This window comes from Zeugodacus cucurbitae, chromosome X, assembly GCF_028554725.1.
Source record: "Zeugodacus cucurbitae isolate PBARC_wt_2022May chromosome X, idZeuCucr1.2, whole genome shotgun sequence".
NCBI lineage: Eukaryota > Metazoa > Arthropoda > Insecta > Diptera > Tephritidae > Zeugodacus > Zeugodacus cucurbitae.
This window is the reverse complement of record NC_071672.1, coordinates 29,965,642-29,978,581: the sequence shown is the minus strand read 5'-3', so window position 1 is coordinate 29,978,581 and position 12,940 is coordinate 29,965,642. Positions and strand designations below refer to the sequence as shown.

The following is a 12,940-nucleotide window of genomic DNA, read 5'->3' as shown; positions in this document are numbered from 1 at the left end:
AAAAACTAAGCACGACTTTCACTACTCTTAAAATATTTCATAATCTTTTTATCGGACTGAGTATATGGTTACTTCGGGGTTGGCTCTGGACTGCATTGAAACACACAGGCTTCGCAGCAGTTTAATCTTGATCTGGGTAATAGGACACCAAGGTATAAAAAGCAACGAACTTGCGGACTAACTGGCTGGCGAACTAAGCTGCCGACTGCACAAACTAGGAAACTGCTCGTCGGATCCGTGCCGATGCTGTGTTGCAAAATGAAATAACGGAGACGCCTGAGCATCTACTGCTTTATTGTCCGGCGAACACGAGGAAATGGAATTAGGTTACGGGGCTCTGTATCGCCATAGCGACAATATCGCATCCAACAGCCATGCTATTAAGCTTCTTAACGCGACGGGGATGAATAGTATATTGTGCTAATAAGAGAGGAAACAATACCCCATAGGTCGCAGTGCGTTCCTGAATTGTTAATATAATCTAATCTGATGAGAATACTTCTTTAAAGTGGTATAACCGATGTTTATAGAAACCGTAAGGAATATGTGGTGCTCAAAGCTAAGCAGATAGCAAAATTATTGAAAATGGAAATGACAACACAAAATGCGTTAGTGGACATTTTAGGATTTTTTTTTACAAGGTTGCTATGGTCAATAGAAATGTGGAATTGTGTATGAAGGAATGAGTCAGTAATGTTTTTGGTCACTATAGCAATAAAGGATGTTCTAAGCAGTTATTAAAAGACACATAGTTATTAAACATCACTGTAGGAATAAAAAGAATATATGAAAACAGAAATTTGCATTAGCAAAAACTAAAGAAGGTAAAAACACATGCTATGTTGCCTATTTTCTTCCTATGATTTGCGGTGTTGCCACGTTATGATTTTCAACTTCTTTGTAAACATATGTACATAATGCATGCCTTTTTGTGTGAAAAGCTACTTGGTCAGGTGAATGTGGGGTTGTGAAAATGAATGAAAATGTTTTTTTTTTTGTTTAGTTACCACATATAAAAGTTCTGGCTGTCGTACCCTTGGAGTTGTCAGTTAGGCAACCCTACTCTAACCTAATTGCTCATGGTTGTATTAGTTCGTATACCAATATTCCCCAAAAGGACCGCATTGCGCCATAATTTGTGAGGTGTGTATATTTGTCACTTATCATTGCCGTCCTGCTTTATGGTGCAGAAGGGTGGACGATGTCAACATCCGATGAGACGACACTAAGAATTTTCGAGAGGAAAATTTTGCGCAAGATTTATGGTCCTCAGAAAATTGGTAACGACGAGTACCACAGACGATGGAACGATGACGCCATTGACATAGTTCAGCGAATAAAAAGACAGCAGCTTTGAAAGAGTTCGATGCAGTACCCGCCGGAGGAAGCCGAGGAAGAGGGAGACTTGGTTACTCTTGGGATCTCCAACTGGAGCCGAACTGCGAGGGAAAGAGAGGAGTGGCGCGCTATCGTCGATTCGGCTATAACCGGCTGACCGGTTTTTACGCCAATCAAATGCATACATATATTTGGCGATATACCAGGTGTATTTTTTTTGGTGAAAATTAAATACTAATTTTGAATGGCAATGCAAATGACCACTGTTTTTGACATATTTTGTCCACCTTTATGACAACTCGTGTATACCACGCCAATAGAAAACTTCGTCATTTAAAGCAAACCAAACTTTCACTAAATTTTCGACTGCTGCGTAGGAATCGAAGTGCTAATCAGCCGATGCGCAAATAGTAATCGGAAGGGGCTAAGTCTAGTGAATACGGCGGGTATTCAGCCAAGTACATTAATTGTATCCTGCATCGATTTTGGTTTGTGTGCAGGTGCATTCTCGTATAACAAAATTACTTTTCCATGTCTTCTGACGCATTTTTCGTTCAATGCGTGATTCAAATTGATCACTTGCTGTCTATAACGATTATTATTTTATTATTTACTATTAACAGTTTCACCAAGTTTTAGAAGCTCATGATACACTACACCCTTCTGATCTCACCAACCAAAAAGCATTGGCTTCTTACCGAATCGATCTGCTTTTGCAGTCGATGTGGAGGGTTGTCCCGCATTAACAAATGATTGTCTCGATTTAGGATTCTTAAAATAAATAAATTGTTTTTGTTATACTGTCGCAACAAAGTTGCTAGAGAGTATTATAGTTTTGTTCACATAACGGTTGTTTGTAACACCCAAAACTAAACGAGTTAGATATAGGGTTATATATACCAAAGTGATCAGGATGAAGAGTGGAGTTCCAGTCCGAATATCTGTCTGTCCGTCCGTCCGTCTATGCAAGCTGTAACTTGAGTAAAAATTAAGATATCTTGATTAAACTTGGCACACTTATTTCCCGGCACCATAGGAAGGTTGCTTTCGAAAATGAATCAAAATTTCGCAAAATCGGACCACTGCCACGCCTACAAAATGGCGAAAACCGAAAACACATAAAGTGCCATAACTAAGCCATAAATAAAGCTATGGAAATAAAATTTGGTATGAAGGATCGCACTATGAAGGGGCATATTTGGATGTAATTTTTTTGGGGAGGTGGGCGTGGCCCCGCCCCCAAATAGCTTTTTTGTAAATATCTCGGAAACCAATAGAGCTATATAAACCAAACTTTCTGCAGTCGTTTTTTTAGCCACATCCTAATACAGTCCAAAAATGAAAGAAATCGAATAATAACCACGCCCACCTCCCATACAAAGGTTAGGTTGAAAATTACGAAAAGTGGGTTAACTCTCTAACGAAAAACGTCAGAAACACTAAATTTCACATAAGAAATGACAGATGGAAGCTGCACTCAGATTTTTTTTTACAAAATTATAAATGGGCGTGGTGTTGCCCACTTATGGATCAAAAACCATATCTCAGGAACTACTCGACCGATTTCAATGAAACTTGGTTTGTAATAGTTTCCTTACATCCCAATGATATGTTGTGAAAATAGATCAAATCGCTTCACAATCACGCCTACTTCCTATATACCAGAACTTTGAAGACGATCTGTATCGCTTACTTTACAATATATAAAGTAAGCACTAGTGAAAAAATCGGTGTAGAACTATGTTTACTATTCTAAAAATCGCCGAAATCGGGCCATAGGTTTTTAAGGCCCCATATATCGAACACGAGGACCTCGGTGCTTCTAACCTAATATTATGGTTTCCAACTTTCAATGGACTTTATACAATATATATGACGAATATGTGGGTCAAATTGTGTATTATATAATATAAATAAAGTTAAATAAATAAATTGCGAGAGTATAAAATGTTCGGTTACACCCGAACTTAGCCCTTCCTTGCTTGTTTTTCAGTCAATTTGTGTTGCACCCATTTTCCACACTTGTGGGTCTTTCCCATAGCTCTCAAATAGTCTAATATTGTTTGTTGTGCAACATTTCACAAAGCTGACATTTGATTTTGACTCCAAGTATCATTTTCAACCAATAGTGCTTGCAGTTCGGCGACTTCATACTTTTTAGGTGGACTTCCACGTTCTACATTTTTCACATCAAAATCATTATCCCTGTACTGTTTAAACAACTTTAGCATGTTGCCTCTAATAGAGCATGATGACTATATACCGCGAAAAGCATTCAAGAGAACAAAAAATTATGGTGTACATATTGACTTTCGAAATTAAAAATTTAATTGAAACGTCAGTAAGACAGTCAGTTAAGCGGTTAGGCAGAGATAAAGAGATGGACAACTCTCATCTCACTGGATGTGAGAGGGCAATATCAAACGTCAAAACCACCTAAACTTTGACAGTTTGTCGCGATGAGGAGGTTTTGACGTTTCGCAATTGGAAAAAGAGGGACGGCCACATTGAAATATTGCCAAAAAATAATGCGACGGAGACATTTATAACCATCGTGCAAGATCACTTATAAGAACTTATAAGAACAATAAATATAAATGGAAACGCGAAATCTTAATGTATTTGAAGAAATGTTTTGTACTCTGCAGCAGCAGGATTTTAATTTTCCACGGAAAAAAAAAATAAAAAAATTATTATTTGCCAGTTGATACGTATTATTACTTTATTTACCACTGAAAGTTCGAAAACCGGTTGGGATTTAAATAGTTATTATTTATATTAATCGTTAAGTATATAAAGATTATTTAGCGTAGTCAATGTTGGGTATTTTAATTTAAATGCCCAAAAATTAGTATTTTGTCTGATCTGGTAATAATGCAATATGTTATAAAAAACGCAAATTTTGAGGCGCCTGGAGCGCCTAAGTGAGTAAGTTGGACATCCCTTTATCCCCGCGGTTAGGGTTCAGACGTTGAAAACGAGGCTAATTTTATTTTTATACAATCATATATTTCGTTTAAACAAGTCGGCATATCAAGTTAAGTTACAATTTAAACTCGAATTTTGTGCTTACCGTGGACCGCTTAAATATGTCGTTAACAAATGGAGAAAACTAGTTAAAGAACGAAGAAAAAATAAAAAAATATTACAATTTGAATTTTCTGAGTCTAACAATTGTCGAGACACCATATTCATAACATAATAATATTACTAACAAATATGCTTGACTAACGTTTATGGAATCATATGCATTTTATACTCTCGCAACAAAAGTTGCTAAGAGAGTATAATAGTTTTGTCCACATAACGATTGTTTGTAAGTCCTAAAACTAAACGAGTTAGATATAGGGATATATATACCAAAGTGATCAGGGTGACGAGTAAAGTTCAAATCCGGATGTCTGTCTGTCCGTCCATGCAAGCTGTAACTTGAGTAAAAATTGAGATATCTTAATGAAACTTGGAACACGTTTTCCTTGGCACCATAAGAAGGCTAAGTTCAAAAATGAAAATCGGACCACTGCCACGCCCACAAATTGGCGATAACCGAAAACACATAAAGTGCTATTACTAAGCCATAAATTAAACTATGAAAGTAAAATTTGGTACAAACGATTGTTCTAGGAAGGGGCATATTTGAATGTGATTTTTTTTTGGAAAAGAGGGCGTGGCCCCGCCCCTACTAAGTTTTTTGTATATATCTCGGAAACTACTAAAGCTAAATCAACGAAACTTTCAGAAGTTGTTTTTTCAGGCATTTTCTTATATAGTCCAAAAATGGGACTAAACCATCGGACTATAACCACGCCCACCTCCCATACAAAGGTTACTTTGAAAACTACTAAAAATGCCAACATCTCAATTACCACATTTATCCCTCCTAATTGCAATAGTATTAAATGTTCATCTGCACCTGATCTTAGACGTCGACTATTTGTTTTCATACAAAGTTCTTGATAACATGAATTGCATGAATAACCATCGCCCACAAGAGTGCCAAAAAGTGGCCCAGTAGCCGCCATTTTGCATCACAATGTGAATATTGTTGTATGCAACTTCGGCGACAACGTCAAGAAAATCGTGACCGTTCGTTGTCTTTCTTCTCCTGTGCCTTACTGTCCTTTCCTGTCTCCTACTCTTCTACTGCGTGGCAGCTTCTGCAATAGTCATTTTATTATGTCTTCAGTCTACTGGAATGCCTAACAATCAGCTAATAAACTGTTAACACTACTAGAGTTCTTAAGTTGTTTCTTTTAATTATCAATAAACGGTATGTGCGGCTCTTATTATATACAGGCCATGTTTGTCTGCTTGTTTCCATCGAGTTTCAGCTATGTCTACAGCATGTTTAGCGTTTAAAGATCTACAAATGGTCAGAATCATGTATATTCCCACTCTATCGGAATTTTTTTGTAAAGCACCTAGTCGGACTAGTTCGACTGCTTCACAGTTCCCTGGAATGTCACTGTGGCCTGGCACCCATTGCATAGCTCAAGGGATTCTATCACTATCTGCGTTGAGACTCTAAGAGACTTTATTGATTTCAAGCCTGCCTGGCTGTCTATAAAAATAAATATATTTCTTGTTGTTAGCACCCGCTTTGTTAGAGAGGAGCTGGAACAGCTGGAAGTCTGTAGGCGATTTTGATGTTTACTTTTTTTGAAAAGACACCACCTCCCACTCGTTCCACTAGTTTAGATCCATTTGTATATGTACTCAAATCCGGGTTTTTGTTAACCTTGGCCCTAACACACTGCTCTCTGGTTGGAAAGACAATATTGAGAGTCGAAATTATTTTTGTTTTTGACGGATTACGAAAATCGATGTTGTTTGTTAGGAATGGCAACTTATTATGTACATATATTAGAGTGTCTCTTATTATAGCACCTCAGTCTAAGCTGTCAGTTGCTTACAGAACAAGGCAGTAAATAGAGAATGACGTCCAGTGTCTGATACTGGATAAAAGCTCCACTGCTGCATATACTTGCTGTTTTTTGTAAATTTTCCATACAGTTTTAGGCGTATTCATTAGCAATTATTGGCCGCAAGACCAATTAGGTAAGGGTAAGGCCGATTATGATATACCGTATGCCATAATCAGCCTATCCAACCTGTATGATATATGGTAAATGAATAAACAACCGTAATTGCTGTGATTTGAAAATTTGTCAGTCGTGCATTGTAATATATATTTTTTTTTTTTAACAAAAACCTTCCTCACTCCTGGCAATATGTCAGGTCACTTTAATATTATATCTATATTTCATAACTGAGAACTACTAAAATGGAATGCACTTGAAATTTCATCCGCTATATTATAAAAGGAAGAATATGTTAAATAGACATGTTGGGTCGATCATAAGTTGAACTGTATGCCATAAGCTGTAAATCACCAGAAAATGCCATTCAATTGGCTTAAATACGCAATTGAAATGTGGCAAATAATATTCTCATATTTTTTATGCAATTACGCCTCACATTAAATGTAACTGAAATATTACTTTTATTCAAATGCTGCGCTAATATTTACATTAGTTGAAAACCTATACAAATACTCAACTATTTTTTGAAAATTTTCACACTTGCCTACTTACTATTATTATATTTTAGCGCACCTGCTTCCGATAACAAATCTGTATGTATGTACATATGTATTATTATTATAACTGTTATACTTATTGTTATTAAGGTCACAAAATGTTATAAAACAAATGTTACAAGATGTTTGCTTAAATATAAATATATTTATTCATTATTTCTATAAATGTATGTTTGTGTGTATGCCTATATCTTTTATGCAAAAATAAAAGCTGAAAGTATTAATTGAAATTACTCCTTCACAAAAACTTGTACCATTATGTCACTGTCACTGCAATCAACAACCACAACCATATTTTAGCGAGTGTCACAACTCATCGGATCGGATAAAGGTGCGCGTCTGGGATGAGGACAATGATCTGAAATCGAAATTGCGTCAGAAGTTAACACGCGAATCGGATGACTTTCTGGGTCAGACCATCATCGAAGTGCGCACACTGTCCGGTGAAATGGATGTTTGGTATAATCTGGAGAAACGCACAGACAAATCAGCGGTATCGGGCGCCATACGCTTACACATTTCGGTAGAAATTAAAGGCGAGGAAAAGGTCGCACCATATCATGTACAATACACATGTTTGCATGAGAACATTTTTCATTATTTATGCGAAGAGAACGGCGGTATGGTGAGTACGCAATTATTTTGAAACAGTTTTCAACTAGGTTTAAGAGAAGGTGATTCAAACAGACAATATAAATTAATAATAACCTCTGACTCTAAATTACCGCTATACTTTTTTTTTCAATATTTTCTTATTTATTGAATCTGCTTGTTTTTAAGCCTAACAACAAGTTATAAAATCTTAAATCTATTTAAAAACTAGACAAGCTCAAGCAAGTGATTGAGCTGTATTGGTGAAACGTTGCTCTTTAGTACGCAGGCATATCCCTTCTTTTTAGGCGTGTTTGATCGCAGGAATGTACTAAAGCATTAGCCAATGGGTTTGGGTGATCACGGAGTTTCGATAAATATTTCAATCTGCTGTCCTCTACTTCTTTTATTACCATGAGAATTCCCAGATCTTTATGGATGCCACAGTTGAATGCCATACATCCAAATCTGCTTTATGGCCGCATTGTATAAAAGCACTTTGTTGTCTAACCTAAGTTTAGAGCTTTTATTTAAAAGCCAATTTAAATTTGCAGCACTTATCTTCATGCACGTTATTTGACTAGATATATGCTTTCTCCACGTGAGCCTTCTATCTAGGTGAATACCGAGATAATTAACTTCGTTCGATTGGGGTACTAAAATATTGTTCATTTTTACTGCCGCGCACATTTTTGGTCTTAGGGAAAATGTAACATGCTTGCACTTTTGTTCATTTACATTTATACGCCAGTTTGCTAGCCATTCTTCGACAGAACTTAAGTGCTTCGCTAATATTCTTGATGCTATAATGGGGCATTTGTTACGACTCACTAAAGCTGTGTCATCCGCAAAAGTTGATGTCAAAACATTATTAGCAGTTGGAAGATCAGCTATATATATAATGTATAGAGTTGGGCCTAAAACACTGCCCTGTGGTACTCCAGCCCTTATTGAACGTTCATCAGATATAAAATCACCTACATTTACAGCAAATTTTCTATTTTTTAAATAGGACTCCAAGGTTTTATTCAATTGGAAAGGTAAACTTTTTTTAATCTTGTACAAAAGTCCTTCATGCCACACTTTATCAAACGACTGAGCCATATCTAGAAATATAGCAGAACAGTACTCTCTATGTTCGAATGCCTTACTAATTTCGTCAGTTATTCTATTTACTTGCTCTACAGTGCCATGTTTTGCACGAAAACCGAATTGGTGCGTTGGTATTACATTATTTTCATGAAGGAAAGGATAGTAACACTTTTTCAAATATTTTAGAAAGACAGGGTAGAAGACTGATTGGTCTGTATGAAGACGGTTGTGTCAGGTCTTTCCAAGGTTTACCTGTCGTGATTATTTGCGACTTTTCCCCATGAAATAGAATAGTATCCGAAACTACAAATTGCATTAAAGAGCAAGGAGAGCACTGTTAAAGGAATATTTGGTAACTCAATTAGCATTTTTGGAGTAATATTATCGTGGCCTGACGATTTTTTTGGATTAAGCTCTTTTATGATACTAACAATTTCAGTAGTTGAAGTCTTAATAGACCCAAGCGACTCGTTTGCGGTATTGTGGATGATTGGCAACTTAAAATTGTTCTTTGGGCAATTTGATTGAAATACCTTTTCTAGATGATTTGCAGAACAATTTGCCATATCTTCGTCACTTCGTGCCCAATTACCATTTGACTGTCTTATAGGCATGTTGGAATCTACCGGTGGCTTAAAAGTATTTTGGGCTTTCCAAAGAGAGTTTTGCTTGGTAGAATTTGGACACAGTTTCTTTATATAATTTTCAGTGCTGAATTCTTCCTCGCGTTTAAGCGCTTTTTTTAACTTACGTACAGCAGATTTCAGTTGAAGTTGAGTAGAAGGAGAGCGATGTATCTGCCATTCGCGTCTAGCTCACCTTTTTCGTTCACAAGCTTTTCTATTTCATTATTAGTCATGTTTCTAAAAACCTTAATGTTTCTTTTTGGTGTTGCCAAGACAGCTGCATTAGTTACTACATCATTAAATTCTTCTATACTGTTATCAATATCTCTTCCTGTATTTATTTTTAAATCTATGTTAATGTGGCTACTGATATATTTTCTATATTTCAACCAGTTTGTTTTATGAGTTGTTAGAGAAACTTTCGGCTCAACTATCATGGGCTGTTCGCATAACTTTATTAGTACAGGAGAATGATCAGAAGATAAGTCAGTACATGTATCTGCTGTTATTAGCAATCTATCTATATTTTTGACTACAGCAAAATCTATTAAATCTGGTACATATTTTGTTTCTATCACTGGGCCAGTATGTCGGCTTACCAGGAGATATTATATCAATGTTATTGTGCTTATTTATAATAGTGTAGTACAGCTGCCGTCCTTTCGGATTAATAAGACGTGAGCCCCAGTACATGTGTTTTGCATTATAATCTCCACCTGCTAGAAATCTTGGACCTAGCGTTCCAAAAAAGTCTTTAAATTCGCAATCTGTAATTTTAAAGCGAGCTGGACAATATATAGCAGGGTCAGAACCCCGATTTTTCAAAGATATTGTTGTAGCTTGTAACTGCCTTTTAGCACATTTGCATAACTTCCTTGGATAAGACTATTCTTAGAATTACCAGGTTTCGAACTCTGGTCTGTAATTTCTATATTTTCGTTACGAAGAATATTCGTCATTATAAACAATAATATCATATAGATACCACTCTTTATCGGGTGATTCAAGTAGAGGTACTATTTTTTAGTCTTTTTTTTTTTGACAGATCCCGCATCAGTCGTGTCAAGCTGATATGTATTTTTTGTTCAGTAACGTTTGGCATATTTCTTCAAAAATTATGCCGATGAGCATTCAACCGTCAATAGCGACCATTACAAAAGACTATTTGCTGCTTTAAATTGTAATTGAAATTTCGGCGATATTTAGTTGCAACAAGACGACGCCACTTCTCTGACATCGAATCAATCAATGGATTTATTAAGAGAATACTTCCGTGAGCAGATAATTTTACGTTTTGGCCAACAAGATCGTATAATATCACACCGATAGATTTTTTCTTGTGTGAATATGTAAAGTCTAAAGTCTCTGCGGACAATTCCGCTTCGATTCCAGCCTTGGAGCAAAACATCACACGTGTCATTCGCTAGTTATCAGTCGAAATGCCCGATCGAGTCATCGAAATTTTGACTCAATGGATGGACCAACTGAGACGTGGCCGCGGAAAACATTTGAAAGAGATATTCTTTAAAAAATAAAATTCAAATAATGCGCTTTCGAATGATAGAAAACATTCCCCATTAAGTTTGAATTTCCTGTGTTTTTTCTTTGAAAACGTAGGGAACCTCGAAATGGATCACCCTTTATAAGTAAAACTTGGCATCTCTAACGTGTTAAACGTTTTTTTACTTTATCTTTTGGAAAAATATAGGTAAAATTACCACAACAGAAGGGCGATGATGCTTGGAAGCTTTATTTTGACGAAATTCCCGAGGAAATCGTTGACGAGTTCGCTATGCGCTACGGCATTGAGAATATATACCAAGCAATGACGCACTTTCACTGTCTATCCACTAAATATTTATGCCCTGGCGTGCCGGCTGTAATGAGCACGTTATTAGCGAACATTAATGCATATTATGCGCATACAACGGCATCGTCCGCCGTATCCGCAAGTGATCGATTCGCCGCTAGTAACTTTGGTGTAAGTACCATATATGTAGATAATGTCTGAAAAAAAAGTACACAAAGTATATATGCTTATGTATATATGCTATCTTGCAGAAAGAAAAGTTCGTCAAACTATTGGATCAACTACACAACTCACTGCGCATTGATCTCTCGATGTATCGCAACAATTTCCCAGCGTCTAGCCAAGAGAAACTAATGGACCTCAAGTCAACGGTTGATCTGTTGACCAGCATCACGTTTTTCCGCATGAAGGTAGCGTTATTTTTTATTTTCTCTTGTGTTTTATTCATTTTTGTTCCCTTCTCATAGGTTCAAGAACTTTCTAGTCCACCACGCGCGAGTACGGTGGTCAAGGATTGCGTAAAGGCTTGTCTTAGATCCACCTATCAATTCCTCTTCGAAAATTGTTATGAACTCTATAACAGGGAATTTCAGGTAATACAATTTTAACAAAAGTCGTAGAACGTTGGAACTAACGAAATATTCTACTGCTTTCAAGGTGGATCCAAACGAAGCAAAACGTGACTCTGACGACCATGGTCCTAAATTGGATAACGTTGACTTCTGGCATAAGCTAATCGCCTTAATTGTGTCCGTGATCGACGAGGATAAAAATAGTTATGGTACCGTACTGAATCAGTTTCCACAGGAATTGAATATTGGGCAGGTATGAACGGCACGTATAATTGGTTGGGATACCAGCCAGCTTTTCTTCATATTTGTTTGGGTGTTTAGTATACCATATTTCGGCCCATTGGATGGACGTTTATTAGTCAATACTCACTTTTATGTCGTGATATTGCTCTTAATGTATTATATTTATGCATTTTTCGTTTCCAAGCTTTCTGCCGCGACGATGTGGAGTTTATTTGCGGTCGATATGAAGTACGCATTAGAGGAACACGAACAGCATCGTCTTTGTAAATCATCGGCATATATGAATCTACATTTTCGCGTGAAATGGCTTTACAGCAATTATGTGAAAGAGGTGCCACCCTATAAGGGTGCTGTACCCGAATATCCTGCCTGGTTTGAGCCGTTCGTGATGCAATGGTTGAATGAGAACGATGACGTGTCCTTAGAATATTTGCATGGTGCATTCAATCGTGATAAGAAAGATGGGGTGAATACCGAAAGAGAAATACATATTGACATTTATAATAACTTTGTATTTGATTACAGTTCCAAAAGAGTAGCGAGCATGCCTTATTCTCTAACTCAGTTGTCGATGTGTTTACACAATTGACGCAGTGTTTCGATGTTGTTAGCAAACTCGAATGTCCGGATCCAGAAATCTGGAAGCGTTACATGAGGCGTTTTGCTAAAACAATCGTAAAAGTACTGATTGCCTATGCCGATATCGTCAAGAAAGAGTTTCCCGAACATATGAAAGATGAGAGAATTGTAGGTGGCAATTTTCTTTAAATACTCATATGATAGTCATCAATCATAATATTTTTTAGGCATGCATACTCATGAATAACATACAGCAGCTGAGGGTACAATTAGAAAAAATGTTCGAATCAATGGGTGGCGATAAATTGGAGGAAGATGCGGCGAATATACTAAAAGAATTACAACAAAACCTAAATATGGCTTTGGATGATCTAGCATCACAGTTTGCTGTCAGGTATGATAACATATTATTCCATCTAGATACTAGATACTAGATGCATAAGGTTTCTAGTGATTCAAACCGTTACTTACGGATTGTCTGTCGATTGAT

At 36.7% G+C, this 12,940-nt stretch overlaps 1 protein-coding gene across 6 annotated transcripts in view; it reads left to right on the top strand.

The window, feature by feature from the left end:
• LOC105219932 (protein unc-13 homolog C) overlaps positions 1-12,940 on the top strand; it is a 97,674-nt gene that overhangs the window by 73,326 nt on the left and 11,408 nt on the right. For all 6 annotated transcript variants that reach the window (XM_054235309.1, XM_054235308.1, XM_054235307.1 and 3 more), the window contains 8 exons: positions 7,238-7,562; positions 10,955-11,227; positions 11,308-11,466; positions 11,524-11,649; positions 11,714-11,881; positions 12,056-12,337; positions 12,397-12,618; positions 12,678-12,844. In XM_054235309.1, the coding sequence (XP_054091284.1) occupies positions 7,238-7,562; positions 10,955-11,227; positions 11,308-11,466; positions 11,524-11,649; positions 11,714-11,881; positions 12,056-12,337; positions 12,397-12,618; positions 12,678-12,844 (1,722 nt within the window). The remainder of the gene's footprint in view (positions 1-7,237; positions 7,563-10,954; positions 11,228-11,307; positions 11,467-11,523; positions 11,650-11,713; positions 11,882-12,055; positions 12,338-12,396; positions 12,619-12,677; positions 12,845-12,940) is intronic.